The 18,746-nt window shown below is 52.4% G+C and overlaps 1 protein-coding gene across 1 annotated transcript; it reads right to left on the bottom strand.

The window, feature by feature from the left end:
* Nucleotides 1–3,928: 3,928 nt before the first annotated feature.
* On the bottom strand, nt 3,929–18,420 carry SERPING1 (serpin family G member 1). The gene is made up of 8 exons (XM_068988295.1): nt 18,296–18,420; nt 17,783–17,860; nt 16,356–16,791; nt 13,614–13,748; nt 11,300–11,503; nt 10,969–11,108; nt 5,398–5,599; nt 3,929–4,456 (listed from the first exon to the last, which is right to left on the bottom strand). The coding sequence occupies exons 2-8, from the start codon at nt 17,834–17,836 to the stop codon at nt 4,203–4,205; spliced, it is 1,425 nt and encodes a 474-aa protein (XP_068844396.1). The 5' UTR covers nt 17,837–17,860; nt 18,296–18,420; the 3' UTR covers nt 3,929–4,202.
* Nucleotides 18,421–18,746: the final 326 nt, after the last annotated feature.

Below are 18,746 nucleotides of genomic sequence, written 5' to 3'. Positions count from 1 at the left end.
ATGTGTGTCTATGAGTGTGTGGCCTGTCTTTCTGAAAAGTGATGCTAGCCGAATGGAGGAGCTGGGGGTTAAGGATGCCAGTCACAGAGATGGCAGAAAAGGAAGAGTGAATTATACGCAAGCAGCATGACACCTCATGTAACCCTAATAAGTTGTTTCTAATATTATAAGGATACAGACAAAAGTTCTTGATTCCTTCAGGAAAATGTCAGAGTAGCAAATTGCTGGGGCAATTCGCTAATACTTTCTGAACATACACGCTAAGTCCACTGCAGTCTATTAGAACGGTGGTTAACATCATTCTTGCTTCCTTAAAGGCATGCCTTTGGCAAAAAGACTCTGCAGGTCTTTTCTTTAGAAGTGGACATGTTTGTGGAATTCCCTGGCGGTCCAGTGGTTGAGACTCTGAGTTTTCACTGCTCAGGGCCTGGATTCAATCCCTGGTTAGGGAGCTAAGATCACCCAAGTTGTGAGGCGTGGCTGAAAAAAAATGTGGAGAGCTTTTCCTGACTGTTTGAACCTAAGCTGGCCTGGTAACTAGCTTTGGCCAATAGAATGAGGCATCAATGATGTGATGTTACTTCCTGGCTTCAGATTCGAGAGACTTTGCTTGTCTCCATCACTTTCTTAAACCCCTGCAACCTCCATTTGAACAGTACCAGACTAGCCTCCTGGAAGAGGAGAGACCCGTTGGAGCAGAGTCCGTGAGCCAATTCGTTGCAGCCAAGGTCCCAGCCGTATGGAAGAGACTGTACAAGCCCAAAGCCAAACCTCATCAGACCTGCCAGCTAACCCCCCAGCTGACTGCAGCAGGCAGATAACCAAGGCCACCCTAAGCTGCAGGGCCCTCGTGGACTCACGTACTCACCAGCTAAGTAGATGTTAATCACATTAAACCAAACCCCTCAAACTGACACATGCCCTCTTACAAGAAAATCCTCAGAACTGAGAATATTTAAACTCCCTTCACTCTCAGACTTTCTACTCTTTCTAGATGTACGACAGTCTCCTCCTTCCCCTACCTGGACGTGGTGATTCGTGATGTATGACAGTCTCTTCCTTCCCCCACCTGGACGTGGTGATTCGTGATGTATGACAGTCTCTTCCTTCCCCCACCTGGACGTGGTGATTCGTGATGTATGACAGTCTCTTCCTTCCCCCACCTGGACGTGGTGATTCATTCATTCATTCATTCACTCCATAGTTTTGTTTCTTTTTGTCTTTTTTTTAAGGGTAAAGCACTTTGATAGGCATGGTGGGGTACATGGTATAGGACATGAACAAAGAGATCTGATTTATGGTCTAGTTTGGGCAAAAAGGAAATAAGCCTGGCCAAGGAAGCCACCTGTTCAGACAACCTGGAATCAATTTACAGACGTGTGGTCTTAGGGCTCCCCAAACGGCCCAGTGGCAAAGAAAGCACCTGCCAGCACAGGAGACGTGGGTGCCGTCCCTGGGTCGGGAAGGTCCCCTGGAGGAGGGCACAGCAGCCCACTCCAGTCTTCCTGCCTGGAGAATGCATGGACAGAGGAGCCTGGCGGGCTGCAGTCCATGGGGTCGCAGAGAGTGGGACACGACTTAGCCACTGGGCACACGCACAGTCTTTGGATAGTTGCTTAATCTTTCTGAGTTTCTGCTTCCTCATCTCACAGACAAGAAATACCAGACTCTCAGCGCAGTGGGGAGGATCAAAAGCTCTGTCAGCTCTGTGCCCGTGGGTCAGGACCACCCTCTCCAGATCTGGGGTTGGCACTCAACACCGTATTCATCACATCAGGGTCTCCCCAAAGAGGGGTGAATCTTCCGACATTTGGGAGGTAACTGCTTTCAACAGTTCCTCATGGAAGATTCAGCGCAAAGCCAGCCCCCTTGATGGAAATTTGGCGTCTTCCCAGAAGGCTGAGGAAACGGGAAGAGAAGGGCCCGCAGAGATCGCTCTGTACACGGAGCGGGACCAGTGTCTCCCCGCGCCCGCCACCCTGCCGGTCACGTCTGGATGACTCTTGGCTGTTAGCCTTGGTTGGAAGACTGAGCTGCAAGGAAAGCTCTGTCTGGGGACCTGGCCTCTGAGGTTTTGCCCAAACAGTCCACAGGGGGAGCTGGTCCTGAAGCACAGTCTAAGATGGGGAAGCAAGCAAAAGTGGATGAATGTCAGGGCAGGGGATAAGCCATGAGCAGCCGCCACGTCTTCTATTTCTCCCTCTCAGAAACCCCCCGAGAGAAACCAGAACACCTCTCAGAAACCAGAACATGCGTGGCCTAGAACCAGCACACAGGAAGCTTGACTTCCCTGATGGGCCAGGGCTTAAGAGCCCGTGCTTCCCCTGCAGGGCGGGGGGCAGGGGGCCTGGATTCGATCCCCACCTCCGATCTTGCCTTTCAGCCCTGAGCGTGGCACCCCAGCCCAGGACTCGGAGACGGAGACCAGCCTAACTCGGTGGGGGAGGCATGGTAAGTGGGAGGGGGCAAGGACCACCAGGCCTGCAGCTGAAGGGCTAAAGGCAGAAATTGATCGGCATGTTTAAACTGACAAGACGGTAACAAGGAGAGGAGAGGCCGCAGGAGAGACGTGGTGGGCCGGGGGTAGGGATGGGAGGGATGGAGGAACAGAAACAGAGACAGGAGATGGAGACAGGACGATGGGATGAGAGGCAAGCAGAATGGGAAAAAGGGGAAGAGAAGGGCTGAGTTGGAGCATCCGTGAGTCTCAGGGTACAAGCCCGAAATGGGGACAACGTGTTAAGAGATGTCTTTGGAGACTAAAAAAAAAAATACTCTGTGTTAGGAGTCTATCTTCCTTATCTGTCTCCCCCACCGAGATATCGATCTTAAAGGTGGGCCTTAGGTTCACGTCATCTTTATCTGCTCTGCACTTAGCACAGTGGCCAACACACGCTGGGTGCTCAATAAATCGGTTGAGCAAATGAACTATGAAGAAAAGGCAGGATTTGGAGACAGAAGGCGAGGGACATAGCAGAGTGGACAAGAGTTCAGACTTCAGTCATAAGGATGTACTCTGCAATCCCAGTTCTGGCACCTCAACTGCAGGATTCTGGGCAAGACTTAGCCTCTTCAAGTTTAGAGTTTACCATATAAAGCTGTGAGGATTGATGTCTGCTATCTGCCTGCCAGTGCAGGAGACACAAGAGACGAGGGTTTGATCCCTGGGTTGGAAAGATCCCCTGGAGAAGGAAGAGGCAACCCACTCCAGTACTCTTGCCTGGGAAATGCCATGGACAGAGGACCCTGGCGGGCTACAGTCCACGGGGTCACAAAGAGCCGGACACAACTGAGCATGCACGCATGCAGAGCTCTTAGCGGATGGCCTGTGTACGTTCTCAACAACATTAGCTACTGTTATTACTGTTGTTGTTGCAAACAAATGAACAAGAAACAGGCTGTGATAAATAGATTGCATTGGAAGCGCTCAGTGAGGGGCTCTGCCCTTCCACTCTGTAGGGCTTTCCCATTCTGCTTCTAGGTCTGGCCATGTGCCTTGCTTTGGCCGACAGGACGATGTAGATTTGATGCAAGGCGAGCTGCAGGGTGTGGAAAGGACTGCCTGTCTCTGACTCTTCACTTGGAAACTGTGCCACTGCAGGCGAGCGTTGCTGGAAGGATCCAGGAGATGGATGTGCAAAGGAGAGCCAAGGTGGTCCAGCGGAGGCCACTGTAGGTCAGTCACCCCTGACCACCCCACCGACTCCTACAGACGTGTGAGCGAGCACAGGGAAGGTCTGCCTGGCCCAGCCCAGATCAGTGAGATCAGCCCTACCTCCCAGACTTTGGTGAAATAATAAACGGTTGCTGTTTTAAGCCATTAAGTTTGGAGTGACTTGTTACACAGCAGTAGCTAGCTGATACAGGGGCCAGGGTAAGCCCTCGCCTTCTACAGTTGAAAGGCAAATGAGAGAGAAAGTCATGTCTGCCAGGTTTTATTTGTGATGTCTGCTGTATCTGTACCAGAGAAAGCGGCAAAAAGTGCTTTGGAGGGGCCACCGTGAGGGAGGAGGGGAGCTGGGCCCCTCACGGGACCCCAAGGCAGCCCTTCGGGTGGAGGGCAGGCCTGAGGTGGGAGGCGGGGAGGGGCAAGTGCAGAGTGGGCTGCAGCCAGGCGAGCTGAGGCCCTGGGGGCAGGCTCGGCGCTTGGGGTCATACACCAGGCCCATGCAGCCAGGCGAGCTGAGGCCCCGGGGGCAGGCTCAGCCCTTGGGGTCATAAACCCGGCCCATGAAGACGGGGAACTTGTGCTGCTGGTCCCAGAGCAGGAAGAGGAAGGGCTGCTGCACTTCGAAGAGCAGCAAGTTGCGGGCCACTGAGACGACGGAGGCCGCGGTTGCCTCCACCCCGCTCTCCGCCAGCTCCATGGTGGCCTGGTGCTGAATCCCAGACACCTGCACATCTGGGTCCTCCGTCAGCCCGCACAGGTTGACGTCATAGATGAAGTCAAAGTAATCTAGGGTGCAGACGGGGGAAAACAACGCATCAGAGGCCTGCACAACTGTCAACAGGGGCACGCAGCCAACATTCAGCAGACACTGTAAATGGAAAGCAACCTCTAAAAACTGTATAAAAAGTGAAATTTAAAAAATAGTCATTTAAAGTACTTTTTAACTTAAAATATTACATTAAGAAACAAAACGAAAAAAGATCAGCACGGAAACCTCAGCAGCTGGAAACACGGGCCCTGAATTTCCTGGGATGATCCCAAGTTCCAACCTTCTCTTTCTCCTCCTCTTCCTTGTTTATCGAATTGTAATCACGCTACAATGTGCCTTCCAGTCCCGTTCGTGGGCTCCTTAATCCGTGGGCCCATCTTCACTCCAGTCACCACTTCCTCTCAAGTGGTCAGAGGCCTGGCCCCAAGCCCCCCAAAACCCTGACAAGTGATGCCGTGGCTTTCTCATCAACAAGGACCTTGGAAACGAGGTGACGAATCAGAAGGAGGACGTAAGTTCTCGAATGACATCACGTACCAGGGCGTGAAGCGAGATCATCCATTAGGAGACCACGTTTGGTAACAGAAAACGGAGGGACACGCACGGCACGTGTGTGTGCATTTAGCCGCTCAGTCGTGTCCGACTCCGTGCGACCCCATGGACTGTTGCCCGCCAGGCTCCTCTGCCCACGGGATTCTCCAGGCAAGACTCCTGGAGTGGGTTGCCATTTCTTCCTCCAGGGGATGTTCCCGACCCAGGGATCGAACCCGGGTCTCCTGCCTCTCCTGCACTGGCAGGCGGATTCTTTAGCACTGAGCCACCTGGGAAGCCCAGCCTGAGATGACGGATGTGAAAAATACTCAAGAGAGTGTGGACCACATTTTAAGGCCCATCCCCGCCACACACAGCCTCTTCCCCTCTGGGGGCCTAGACTCCATCTGGGGCTGCCAGGACTCACCCAGCATGTCCTGGCTGCTCTGCACTTTGATGCGAGGCATCGTCAGGTGAGTGGGATGGAACTTGGTCAGCTCCAGCTTCTTCATGACAGCTTCGAAGACGGAGGTGCTGAGAGCCTGCTCCAGGTCTTGGAGGTGGTGTTTCACAGTCTGGGGCACCAGGATCACAAAGCTGAGGTTGTGGGACAGCTGCAGGCGGCCCACCTGGAGAGGAAGAGATGCACCATATCAGTCTTCCTGCCCCGCTCTCTCCTGGCCCCTACCTTCTGGGACCCGAGGCTGGTCTCCAGTCTGTCCTGTTTCAGCAAGGAGGCAGAACTAGGCTCACAGGCTTTGCCACGAGATGGGGTGGCCAGGCAGGCAAACAGCGCTGGTCTGACCCTGTACTGGTGAGATGCAGAGAAAGGAGCCAGAGTTTCTGATTTCACAGGCTGAAGATCGCACCCGTACTCTGCCACTATGAGCTGTGCGATGCAGGCAAGCAATGGGACCTCTGAGCCCAGTTCCTTGCATGTATGTTGTGCATAAAGCGTAGAAAGCACGTGATGTACCATCAGTTATCAGGTTTGTCCTTTCAGAGACTTTCGATGGCTTTTCCCTGCCTATGAGGGTAGATATAAACCTCCTAGTCTGGCATTCAACATGGTATACAAGCTGATCCTAGCCTACCTTTGCAGTCTGACAGTAGAAAGACTTACAACTGGCAGCCAGACAAAAGTAGGAGAGAAATACGGGAACCACAAGTCCAATACACGAGTGTTCTCAACTCGGGATGATCTGCCCCCGGTGGACATTTGGTAATGCTTGGAGCTGGCAGAAATAGCTGCTCAGAGTGCTTTTGGCGTCTAGTGGGTAGAAGTCAGGCTTGCTGCTAAATTCTGCAGTGCCGGGAACAGCACCTTATACGAAGAATCATTGAACCCAAGGTGCCAATAGTGCCAAGACTGGGAAACCCCAGGCTGATAGGATAGAAGAGACTCTCACTGAAATGGCATTAAGGTTCAGGCTGAGAGATGGACACGAATAATCTAGAATGCAGAATTCAACTGGGCAATGAAGACATTAACTGAAACCGATCAGTTGCTGGACTTTGAAAACTTGGTCCAGAAGAAGCAGGCTGCACACTGCTGCACCACTTGAGGGGCAAGGCCACTCGGGCGCTGCTGACAGAGGACCTGCACAGGGGTGCTGGCCGGACGCTGCGCGCCACCTCCTGCGTGTGAGCCTCGCCCCTCTGACCAAAAGTGCCCACACTGTGGCCTTGAAATTTCCAGCTGGTAACCCTAGCATTCAGAAAACGAAGATCATGGCATCTGGTCCCATCACTTCATGGGAAATAGATGGGGAAACAGTGGAAACAGTGTCAGACTTTATTTTTTGGGCTCCAAAATCACTGCAGATGGTGACTGCAGCCATGAAATTAAAAGACGCTTACTCCGTGGAAGGAAAGTTATAACCAACCTAGTTAGTGTATTGAAAAGCAGAGACATTACTTTGCCCACAAGGTCCGTCTAGTCAAGGCTATGGTTTTTCCTGTGGTCATGTATGGATGTGAGAGTTGGAATGTGAAGAAGGCTGAGCGCCAAAGAATTGATGCTTTTGAACTGTGGTATTGGAGAAGACTCTTGAGAGTCCCTTGGACTGGAGATCCAACCAGTCCATTCTGAAGATCAGCCCTGGGTGTTCTTTGGAAGGACTGATGCTGAAGCTGAAACTCCAGTACTTTGGCCACCTCCTGCGAAGAGGTGACTCATTGGAAAAGACTCTGATGGTGGGAGGGATTGGGGGCAGGAGGAGAAGGGGACGACCGAGGATGAGATGGCTCGATGGCATCACTGACTTGATGGATGTGAGTCTGAGTGAGCTCCAGAAGATGGTGATGGACAGGGAGGCCTGGCGTGCTGCAATTCATGGGGTCACAAAGAGTCGGACACGACTGAGTGACTGAACTGAACTGAACTGAACCCTAGCATACCTGAGTTGGTAAACCTAACCCCCTTCGTTGGGGAAATACTCCTTAAATCCCAGGAAAATTTAGAATGAAGTATGTGAACAACAAAATAAAGCAATTCTATAGTATGAACACTGGGTGATAAGTTCAGAGTAATCTGTGTTTGTTATTTAAAATAGTGTGTATAATTTTTAAGAGTCAGACATGTTAGCTTTATGCTTTTGGACAAAGAGAGATAGGATAGTTGCATTTGATTTGAGAATAAAGCTGAGGTGTTGACTGAATGTTGATTTACTCTTCAAATTTAATTTTCACAAGTGGGCTTGAGATGCCAGCAAGATATGCGCAAACAGGGGTGTAATTCTGTCCTGTCAAGTATTTAACATGCTAAAAAGGAAATCAAGTATCCCAAATGTATGAAGTATATTTATAAAGTATATACATAAGCTCATGATGCTTGGGGAAAGATTAATTAACCGTATTTGTAAATGAAACAAATGGTTTAAAGGAGTTTAATCTGGTCAATATGGTTTAATTAAAGAACAAATGAAAGTGTTTTATAAAAAGTTATTATTAATAATGTAGCAACTTCAGCTAAAAATTTAATAACTTAAGTAAAACTTTGATTTTGAATTTATAATGTGACCATATCAAATAAGTAAAGTGAAAGTCACTCAGTCGTGTCCAACTCTTTGTGACCCCATGGACTGCAGCACACCAGGCCTCCCTGTCCATTACCAACTCCTGGAGCTTGCTCAAACTCACGTCCATTGAGTCGGTGATACCATCCAACCATCTCATCCTCTGTCGTTCCCTTCTCCTCTTGCCTTCACTCTTTCCCAGCACCAGGGTCTTTTCCAATGACTCAGCTCTTCACATCAGGTGGCCAAAAAGTGGCGTTTCAGTTTCAGCATCAGTCCTTCCAATGAATATTCAGGACTGATTTCCTTCAGGATGGACTGGTTTGATTTCTTTGCCGTCCAAGGGACTCTCAAGAGTCTTCTCCAAGACGCTATACTCTTCTCCATGGACTCTTTACAGTTATGGGAGTCTCCAGGCCAGAATACTGGAGTGGGTAGCTGTTCCCTTCTCCAGGGGATCTTCCCAACTCAGGGATCAAACCCAGGTCTCCCATATTGCAGGTGGATTCTTTGCCAGCTGAGCCACCAAGGACGTCCATATCAAATAAAGCATCTGTTTAAAATCGATGGAACTGTAAAGAGTGGGAAAGTGAAAGTGAAAGCGTTGGTCGCTCAGTCGTGTCTAACTCTTTGCGACCCCATGGACTGTAGCCTACCAGGCTCCTCTGTCCATGGGATTCTCCAGGCAAGAACACGGAATGGACTGCCATTTCCTTCTCCAGGGGGTCTTCCCAATCTAGGGATCGAGCCCAGGCCTCTTGCATTGCAGGTGGATTCTTTATCGTCTGAGTTGCCTGGCCAACCCCAAAGAGTGGGAGGAGGGTTGCATAAAACCCTCCTCCTTTGTCATTAAAAATGCCTCACACTGATTCTCTCCCCCTAAATACTCTGAGTTAGAGCAATGCCCCAAGCCTGCCAGGCATCCTCATGCTTTCTGCCTTGCACACATATTCTGGTTCTGTTAAGCAGTTGGGAATACTGAAAGCCATTGGGTAGGGATGGATGGATGGAGAGGTGGAAAAGTGCATGGGTGGTTAAGAGTGGTCAAAAGTAACCCCTTCTGTGACATCTTCCTAGCCACTCATTCTGAGTGAGTTGCTCCCTTTAGCATCTTCCATCAGATTCATTCATTTATTCAGCAAACATAATGAGCGCGTATTATGTGTGGAATTGCTCTGGGCGCTTAGATATTGTAGGGAAGAGAGAGAGAAAGTCTCTGATCACAATATCTCAGACAGGCAGACAATACTGTAATTAAATAGGCAAATAGACAACGTAATGGACATAGTGGTAAGTACCATGCTTTGAACTGTGGTGCTGGGGAAGACTCCTGAGAGTCATCCTGACAGCAAGGAGACCCAGCCAGTCCATCCTAAAGGAAATGAACCCTGAATATTCATTGGGAGGACGGATGCTGAAGCTGAAGCTCCAGTATTTTGGCCACCTGATGCAAAGGGCAGACTGCTGGGGAAGACTGAGGGCAGAAGGAGAAGGGGGTGACAGAGGATCATCACCAGCTCAGCAGACACGAGTTCGAGCAAACTCTGGGAGACAGTGAAGGACAGGGAAGCCTGGCGTGCTGAAGTCAAAGGATCACAAAGAGTCGGGCACGACTCAGCAACTGAACAATACAAAGACAATGCAGTACCATGGATATATTAGTAATAAAACAAGACGCTGTTGCAGGGTGAGCAGGAGGCGACTATAAGCAGGGGGGGAGTCTCCTCCACCTAGACGACCTTTTAGCTGACACTGGATGAGCCAGAGGAACAAGTATGTGGCAGTCTGCCTGCGGAGGGCCCAGCAGAGGGAAAGGGCAGGAAAGCTTCCAGGGTGGAAACAGCCCTGGCATGTTCCAGCACGGGCCCCGTATTTCTCAGCCTGAGCCCATGTCACTGGGCATTCCTGCTGCTTCGTGTCTCATAGATCTGTGCGCTGCTACCCTAACGAGGCAGAAATATCTGGTCACTCATGTGCACGGTGCTATATTTAAAGTGGGAAACCAACAGCCACCTGCTGTGCAGCACATGGAACTCTGTTCAGTGTTATGTGGCAGCCTGGATGGGAGGGGTTTGGGGGAGCGTGGATCCATGTACATGTAGGGCTGAGTCCCTTCGCTGTTCACCTGAAACCATCACAGCGTGTTTGTTAACCGGCTGTGAGTGTGTGCGAGTGTGCTCAGTCCTGTCTGACTCTTTGTGACCTCATGGACTGCAGCCCACCAGGCTCCTATGTCTATGGAATTTTCCAGGCAAGAATACTGGAGTGGGTTGCCATTTTCCTTTCCAGGGGATCTTCCCGACCCAGGGATCAAACCCACATCTCCTGCGTCTCCAGGACTGGTGGGCAGATTCTTCACCACTGAGCCACCTGGGAAGCCCTAACTGGCTGTACACCGATACAAAATAAAAAGTTTAAGAAAGAAAGAAAGAACAACATTAGGGAGAAAACCCGGGAAACATCTGGTCTCTCTTCCTTCCCTCTCCATCCACTGAAATCATACTGTTCAATTTCTGCCAAGGAACTTGAGCCATTTAACACATGCGCACCCGTGCACTCTCTACATACATGAACACATGGATATACCCAGACATGTGCACACATACGTACACAGATGCATGTGTACACCGGGACACGCACGGAGGAGTTCTGAAGCAGGCAGGGTCTATTGGTGGGTTGACTGGGAAGAGAATCCAAGACACAGAACAGGAACACGACTCACTTTTTGCCATTTGACGCAGTAGAGACGCAGGAGGAAACTTTAGCATCTTGCTTTCCAACCTCAAATATATAATGCCTCCCTTGGCCCAGGCTGGAGAGGGGGAGAAGGAGAAAAGATAGGGTGGAAACAGAGATGGAAGCGGGAGAAAATATGGGTTTTCAGTGGAAGGGTGCACCCCACACCAATGGAGCCGGAGCAGAAAGGAAGTCAGGGCGCGGAAGAGGCTCTGAGACAGGAGTGGGGAGGGCCAAGCACTCACCCGGGCCTTCAGAGTCGGGTCTGTGAAAGAGGCCACAGGGTACTTCTTGCTGTTCATCATGGGCACTTTGATGGCAGAGGATTTGGTGTGAAAGGGCTTCAGGCTTGTTCTGCCCTTATCAAAGGCTATCTTCCACTTGGCTAGAGGGAGGAGCAGGGGGACGGTGACTCTAAGGCAGGTGGCGGGGGGAGAGTGGGGGGGGGCAAGGGAGTTAAACGCCCTGTGGGCACAGGTGGGGCAGGTACCCCGGATCCAGGGCTGGAACCTGGGGTTGAGTGGGTTTTAAGCCAGGAGGGGAAGGAAGACCTCAGGATGGGGAGACCCCCCTTACCGCTCAGGGCGACCGCGTTGAGGAGGATGAGGCGCGTGTCCGCAGGCAGGCTGTCCAGCAGCCGCCTGATCCTGAGGTTGGTCTTCTTGGCCACCCAGTCGTTGATGAGCTCCAAGCTGGCGGTGCTGTCATTTCCCAGGGGCCTCGGGCTGCTGCCATAGAGCCTCTGAGAGGCGTCGGCGAAGGTGTCCCTGATGGCCAGGTCTGGAGAGATGGGGAGGAGGGGCGGGTGAGAGACGCAGGCTGGAGATCCCGGATCCCTGCAGAGGGAGCTGGCCTCTACCCCATGAACGCGGTGCGGAGCAGGGCTGCAGCCCCTCCTCTGACAGACGCTCCGTGAGCCCAGTGCAGGCGGCCCCGGGCTGAGAGCAGGCGGCCCCGGGCTGAGTGCAGGCGGCCCTGGGCTGAGAGCAGGAGGCCCCGGCCCGGGCCTCTACCGCCACACGACCGTGGGGAGCTCTTTGAGATCTTAGCTTCCATTCGCCCGTATTTTCCTTCTTTGCTTCGCTTCATTCAGACCTCTTTCTAGTCTCAGTGGAAGGTTGTAACGGGACTTCCTGGATTTTGCTCTCCAAAACCCAGGCCCACCAGAGGAAAAGAGTGTTTGAAACAAAAAGTTTCCCTGAACTAAATATGTAATATTCACTGCAGCTGTATTTTTTGCCAACCTAGCAAGACAGACGATAAATTCGATTTATAGCAAATGAGTAAAAAAAGGCAATGTTTCTTGAACCCCTGTGAGTCATAATTTTCCCACCTCTAAAAAAAGTTTTTTTTCTTTTTTTAAAGGTAATGACGTGGTAGCTGAGTCTTCTTTCTTTCCTTCTTTTTTCTTCCCTATATTTTCCTGTTTTTTCTTGCCCCGCAGAGCAGCACACAGGCTCTTGGTTCCCAGACCAGGGATCGAACCCAAGCTGCCTGCAGTGGAAGCGTGGAGTTCCAACAACTGGACGGCCAGGGAAGTCCAATATTTTCTCAGTGTTTGTTTGTTTGTCTTTTAAACAATGAATGGGTATTGCTTTTATAGTTAAAAAGACAGAAAAAATTTTTTCCCCAATTTAAAAGTGTATCACACTAAACCTGTAATTTTTAAGCTCAGCAGAACTGAGGTTTCAGATGGAGTCGTGGCTGAAGCCCACAACACTAAAGGGCTCTGGTTGAGGCTGGGTGGGAGTTCAGAGCCCATCTGGCTCCACCCCCACCCCCTCCCCTCCCCCCTCTTACCCCCTTCCCTTCCCCTCTTACCCCCCTCCCCTCCCCGCCACCCCACCCCTCCCCCTCTTACCCCCTCCCCTCCCCCCTCCCACCCCCCTCAGCCTCCCTGACTCCCACTCCCACTGGGGCTCCGGCAGCAGTTCCGCTGAAACCTCGGGCTCTGGGGAACAAAATCTGAACGAACTGCGTTAGACCGTTTTGGAAGCTTACTGCTCTGATTGCTGTTATCGTTTAATCGCTGTCATGTCCGCCTCGTTTGCAACCCCATGGACGGTAGCCCGCCAGGCTCCTCTGTGTGTGGAATTTTCCAGGCAAGAATCCTGGAGTGGGTTGCCCTGTCCTCCTCCAGGGGGATCTTCCCGACCCACGGATCGAACCCGTGTCTCCTGCACTGACAGGTGGATTCTTTACCACTGACTGCTTTGATTACCTTACCCAATGATGCAATATGTATAAATGACAACAAATTCATGTAACATAAACATACAAAGAACAGGGGTCCCAAGACCCCCTGACCCAGGTTCACAAACTCTCTCTTTCTGTTTTTTGGCCTCATAGCTGGCGGGATCTTAATTCCCCAACCAAGGCTCAAACCTGAACTTAACCAGTGAAAGGTCAGAGTTTTCACCACTGGACCACCGGTGAATCCCCAGACTGACTTTTTTTTGTCTATTTCACGTCTAGAGCCCTCCGGCCCTCTCTGCTCCTGAATGCAGAGGACTGTTCTTACTTTGATGAAACTGATGAATGCAAATGACTTGCGCACGGTCTCACCTGGGTGCCTGTCTGGCACCCAGGAGCCACCTGGTGCTTCTCAGGCCCCGTGCTGCTCTGCATGCCTCCCCCCACCCCCGCTTCTAGCCCTAACGTTCCCTCTGTCCTCTTTCCCCAGTGCTATGGATGGATGGTTTAGCCGCTCAGTCGTGTCCTGCTCTTGCGACCCCACGGACTGCAGCCCGCCAGGCTCCTCTGCCCATGGGATTCTCCAGGCAAGGACCCTGGACCGGGTTGTCATTTCCTCCTCCACCCCCAGTGCTGGGCACCCACGGAAATCCTGAGGGCCCAGCTCAGCCCCTGCCGTCCTCCCCCCGACACTCACCTGAGCTGTGGAAGATCTGAGAGAAAGAGGTGAAACCTTTGGACGTGAAGGCTTTCAGGGCGTGGTGGACACAGCTGAAGTTCTGGGGGTAAGAGAGGAGGCGCTCCAGGCTGACCCTGGTTTCTCCTCCAGCCCCTGCAGCCAAGAGCAGAGAGGGAGGGGGGACCAGGGTTAGGAGACCAGGCTGCAATGGTGGGGTGGAGCGGGGCGGGGGGTTAACCCCGTATCATCAGAGCCAGAAATGGTTTCAAACACAGCACATGTCAGAAAGAGAAGGGGGGGGGGGGAATTATGAACAATCCAGAATTTTCCAGGACTAAATATTCCCTTCCTGCATTTTCCTACCCAATTTTAATACCACTCATCACCCAAAGCCTGGTCCAGTCACCACCTGTCCCACATGACGTCTTATTTAGTCTGTTCAGGTTTACAAAGGTTCAGCCTGTAAGCAGGGACACCAGGTCGTCATTAAGAGAGAGCAGAGACTCAAAAGATGTCCAATACCCTTTCCCTTGTTCATTATTAAATACTTATTGTCCACACCTTCTGTGTAGCAACAGATAGAATTCAGCAAGCACTCACTTTGTTCCAGGCATCGTAGGTGCTTCTCCCATAGTATCTCTGAATCTTCACTAGAACCCTTTTGTGTAAGGACAATTGCTATCCCCATTTTGCAGATGAGAAAACTGAAGTTTAAGAGAGGAAGTAATCTACTCATTCTAAGATCATGGAGCTCATAACTGGAGGTGGAGAAAAGATTCAAGCCAGGTTTTGGGGGGGGCAATTAAAAATTAACTGAAACCAATCAAACGAAATGTGCACCCCAGGGGACATTTGGCCACATCTGGAGACATTTTAGGTATCCCACCTGGAGGTATGGGTGCCGCTGGCATCTACTGGATACAGGTCAGGGATGTTGGGATTCTGGGACTCTAGGAGAAAGGTTCCCCTGTTCCTCACTGTATTTGCTTCAGTGGCCTTCCTGGAATTCCCCTTTGGAGTGACAGCTGTTTCCATTGCCTGGAGCACTTTTTTGTGCCATTTCTAAGGTAAATTACCTCAGGGGACTTGATGGTGGTCTTTCAGGGAAGTGGAAGGATTAACATTTTTTTGACCTCCTACCACATTAGGCACTGGGCTCTCTGCTTAATTTTCCTTTTTTTTAAAGGTGGCTCAGACGGAGAAGGCAATGGCAACCCACTCCAGTACTCTTGCCTGGAAAATCCCATGGATGGAGGAGCCTGGTAGGCTGTAATCCATGGGGTCCTGGAGAGTCGGACACGACTGAGAGACTTCACTTTCACACATTGGAGAAGGAAATGGCAACCCACTTCAGTATTCTTGCCTGGAGAATCCCAAGGACAGGGGAACCTGGTGGGCTGCTGTCTACTGGGTTGCACAGAGTCGGACACGACTGAAGCGACTTAGCAGCAGCAGCAGCAGATGGTAAAGCGTCTGCCTGCAATCTGGGAGATGATCCTTGGGTTGGAAAGATCCCCTGGAGAAGGAAATGGCAACCCACTCCAGTGCTCTTGCCTGGAAAATTCCATGGACTGAGGAGCCTGGTAAGCTACAGTCCATGGGGTGGCAAAGAGTCAGACATGACTGAGGAACTTCACTTTCACTTTTCACTTTCAAAACCATTTCCATTTTACACAGAGGACTCAGGCTCAGAGAAGTTAAGTGATCTGCCCAAGGTTACACAGCTAAAAAGCAGCATCATTATGATTCTACTCTATGTCTCTTATCGTTTCTTTATGGCCTTACCCTGAACCACGACGATGGGCTGGAACCTTATTTAAATGTTCTTGCACAGTTCATAGGATTTTATAAGCCATGCTGCTGCTGCTGCTGTCTAGTCGCTAAGACGAGTCTGACTCTTTTGCGACCCCATGGACTGTAGCCCGCCAGGTTCCTCTGTCCATGGAATTCTCCAGGCGAGAATACGGGAGTGGGTTGCCATTTCCTCCTCCAGGGGCCCTTCCTGACCCAGGGATTGAACCCATGTCTCCTGCAATGGCAGGCAGATTCTTCACCACTGAGCCACCTGGAAAGCCGTTTATTATAAGTAGTGCCTATTAAATCATTGTTAAATGAAAGAATGAATGTGAGTTCTAGAATAAAAAGATTCCCCTCCCCCACCCCCAATGTAGCCCATTTTTACAGCTTCCTTCCTTTGGCACGCTGCTGCTGCTGCTAAGTCGCTTCAGTCGTGTCCAACTCTATGCGACCCCATAGATGGCAGCCCACCAGGCTCCCCCGTCCCTGGGATTCTCCGGGCAAGAACACTGGAGTGGGCTGCCATTTCCTTCTCCAATGCGTGAAAGTGAAAAGTGAAAGTGAGGTCACTCAGTCGTGTCCAACTCTTCGCGACCCCATGGACCGTAGCCTACCAGGCTTTTCCGTCCATGGGATTTTCCAGGCAAGAGCACTGGAGTGGGGTGCCATCGCCTTCCCCGTCCTTTGGCATAGCTGCGTCTATATCCAGATACCTACCCCACCTCAGTGAGTGAAAGTGAAAGTCACTTAGTCCTGTCTGACTCTTTGTAACTCCTTGGACTGAATTCTCCAGGCCAGAATACTGGAGTGGGTAGCCTATCCCTTGTCCAGCAGATCATCCCAACCCGGGAATCGAACCAGGGTCTTCTGCATTGTGGGGGGATTCTTTACCAACTGAGCTGTCAGGGACCCCACCTCAAGGGAACGGCAAACACATGAGCTGGAGAGAACTCGGGTTCTCACCAAGCAGGATTTGGGTGAGGAGGCCGGCGATGCTGAAGGGGGAAAAGATGAAGCTGGTCTCCTTCTTCTTCAACACTGAGAAGTCGTGATAGAGCCTCAGGGAGAAGTCTGTCAAAGCCTCCCCCAGCACCGCCTCTGCTGAGCTCATCTCCGAGTCAGGGCAGGAGGTGACCGGTGCCGGGCAGAAGGGCTCAGCAGCGGGCTGGCTGGTCGACTGGACCGGTTCGGGGGCGGGCTGGCCGAAGGGCTCGGTGACAGCTGGAGGGCTTGGTGACAGCGGCTCGGCGACAGTCAGGTTAGCCATCGGCAAGGCGGGAGAGTCCTCGTTGCCTTGAAGGGACTCGCTGTCGAGAACACCTCCTTTCTGGCTGTCTCCTTCACTTTCCCCTTCTTGTAAGCTGTCTGGGCCGACGATCATATCTGAGGCGATTCTGTCCTGTGGTTCAAGAGACTTTCTTTCTTTCTTTCATTAGGAGGCACAGTCCCCTTTAAACACAAACACTCAAAGAGAAGGTGGGATGTGTTGTTTGGTTGCTATGTCTGTCCGACTCTTTGCGACCCCATGGACTGTAGCCCACCAGGCTCCTCTGTCCGTGGGATTTCCCAGGCAAGAACACTGGAGTGGGTTGCCATTTCCTTCTCCAGGGGATCTTCCCGACCCAGGGATCGAACCTGTGTCTCCTGCATTGGCAGCTGGATTCTTTACCGCTGAGCCACCAAGCCATTGAAGGTGCGATATCAGATAATTGTTCCTGGCAAAGCTTGGTAGGACAGGGGCCTGCCCTAGAGCCCCACCATGGATTGCTTCAGAGAAAGCCTACATTATCCCATTTAACTGATAAAAGAAACCGATGCTGAGACAAATTCAGCAACTAGCACAGGGCCTTAAGAGAAGCTGGAGGAAAAACTAGGGGTCAGGCTTGGGTCTCTGCTTCCAGATGCCTTGATCACCACCACATCATCTGATCTATCTCAACGGGCAATGCTAAAGTCAACTTCCGCACATGCCCGCTGAATGCACCCCCCTTTCTCCCTGGCTCACCCCTTACCCCTGACCTCCGGCACCACTGGAGGGAGCCTTCCCACCCTCACCCCGCAGCTCAGGTTTCCACGAGGAGCTCTTGCTTTTTAGTTTCAAAATGCTGCCCATCTCCTTTGCCTTTCTGCTTTATTCTCCCCTTGGCGCATCAGGGCTGGTCAGCTCACCCAAGTGCCAGGCTCTGGGCCACCGCAGCGGGTGCGGGGGTGGGGGGCCAGGCAGGATTAGACCCCAGGTGGGTCTGAGTCCTTGCTCTTTCCAAGCTGTGTACTCAACTCTGGTGGGAGGACCCCCGGTGCCGATCCCACGAGGAGCTCTCCGAATTCCCTGGAGCCTGAAGGGTTAACCTCAGCCCTGCTCCCGCCTGGCCCGCGCAGGGGTCACTCACCCCAGCCAGCAGCAGCAGCAGCAGGAGGGTCAGCGGGGTCAGCCTGGAGGCCATCTGGGAGGCGACGTCAGCCCGGACCTGCAGGGCCAGCCAGCTTCGGGTGCCAGCTCCGAGCCTGGGGGCCTAGGGGCCCTCCCGCACGCCCAACCTCCCGGGCCCGCCCCCGTTCAAAGCCCCCCACCGCCTCCCGCCCGAGCTGCCTCCTCCCGGCGCCTCCCCCTATTTTGTTGTTCCCAGACCGCGTCCCTTTCCCGGCTCGGCTGGCCCCTCGTCCCAGCCCCCTCCCAGGCCCGGGGGCTCGTCCACCTGCTCCATCTAGAGGGTCCCGCTGCAGCTCAACAATGAGGCCGGGGCGGGGAGGGAGGAGGGTCGGAGGGGTCCGGGGGAGGGGAGGGGAGGGGAGGGGCAGCGGCGACGCCCAGAGACCACAGAGACAAGAGGGGCCTGCGGGAGCGAGGGAAGTGAGGACTGGAGACCGCCTTCCTCCCCAAACCCCCATCCGCCAGCACAAACCTGCTCCGAAGCTCCGATCGCTGCCCTGCCTCGGGGCGACTCAGCAGCTAGTCCCCCAGGGTTAGGGAGGCTGCGATGAGTGGGGGTTCGGTGGTAGCTATTGGTTGGCCCAGGACACTGTTCAGTTACAAATTAAGGCGGATAGAGTGCTGGTGTGGTTTCCCGTAAATCAGGCTGGGCCGGACCACTTGGTCCAGCCCCCTCCTGGAATTTCAGCTCAAAGTCCCTGGAGATCCAGGCTGGGGAAGCTGGGGTGCAGATCTCAGCTGGGCACAGCCAGGTGCCCTGCTCCCTCCGCACCGGCCGTGATGGAGCCGTCCCAGACCCCAAATGTCCCGGACCTGCAGCTTACCAGCAAGCTGCCTTCCTGGAACTGCTTGTTGGGCTGGATCCCTAAAGGAACGCTCTGGAAAGAGGCCCAGTGGTGCCCGATTGATGTAATAGCTAAGAG

This window comes from Capricornis sumatraensis, chromosome 16, assembly GCF_032405125.1.
Source record: "Capricornis sumatraensis isolate serow.1 chromosome 16, serow.2, whole genome shotgun sequence".
In the NCBI taxonomy this organism is placed as follows: domain Eukaryota; kingdom Metazoa; phylum Chordata; class Mammalia; order Artiodactyla; family Bovidae; genus Capricornis; species Capricornis sumatraensis.
Note: the sequence above shows the minus strand (reverse complement) of the source record. Positions and strands in the feature narration are given on the sequence as shown.

Excerpts from the sequence above, each read along its gene's own strand:
- SERPING1 (XM_068988295.1), bottom strand. The coding sequence starts at position 17,836 with ATGGCCTCCAGGCTGACCCCGCTGACCCTCCTGCTGCTGCTGCTGCTG. Across the intron at positions 16,792-17,782 it reads TGCTGCTGCTGCTGGCTGGG|GACAGAATCGCCTCAGATAT; the intron begins GTGAGTGACCCC and ends CTTGAACCACAG. Across the intron at positions 4,457-5,397 it reads GAGCAGCCAGGACATGCTGG|ATTACTTTGACTTCATCTAT; the intron begins GTGAGTCCTGGC and ends TCTGCACCCTAG.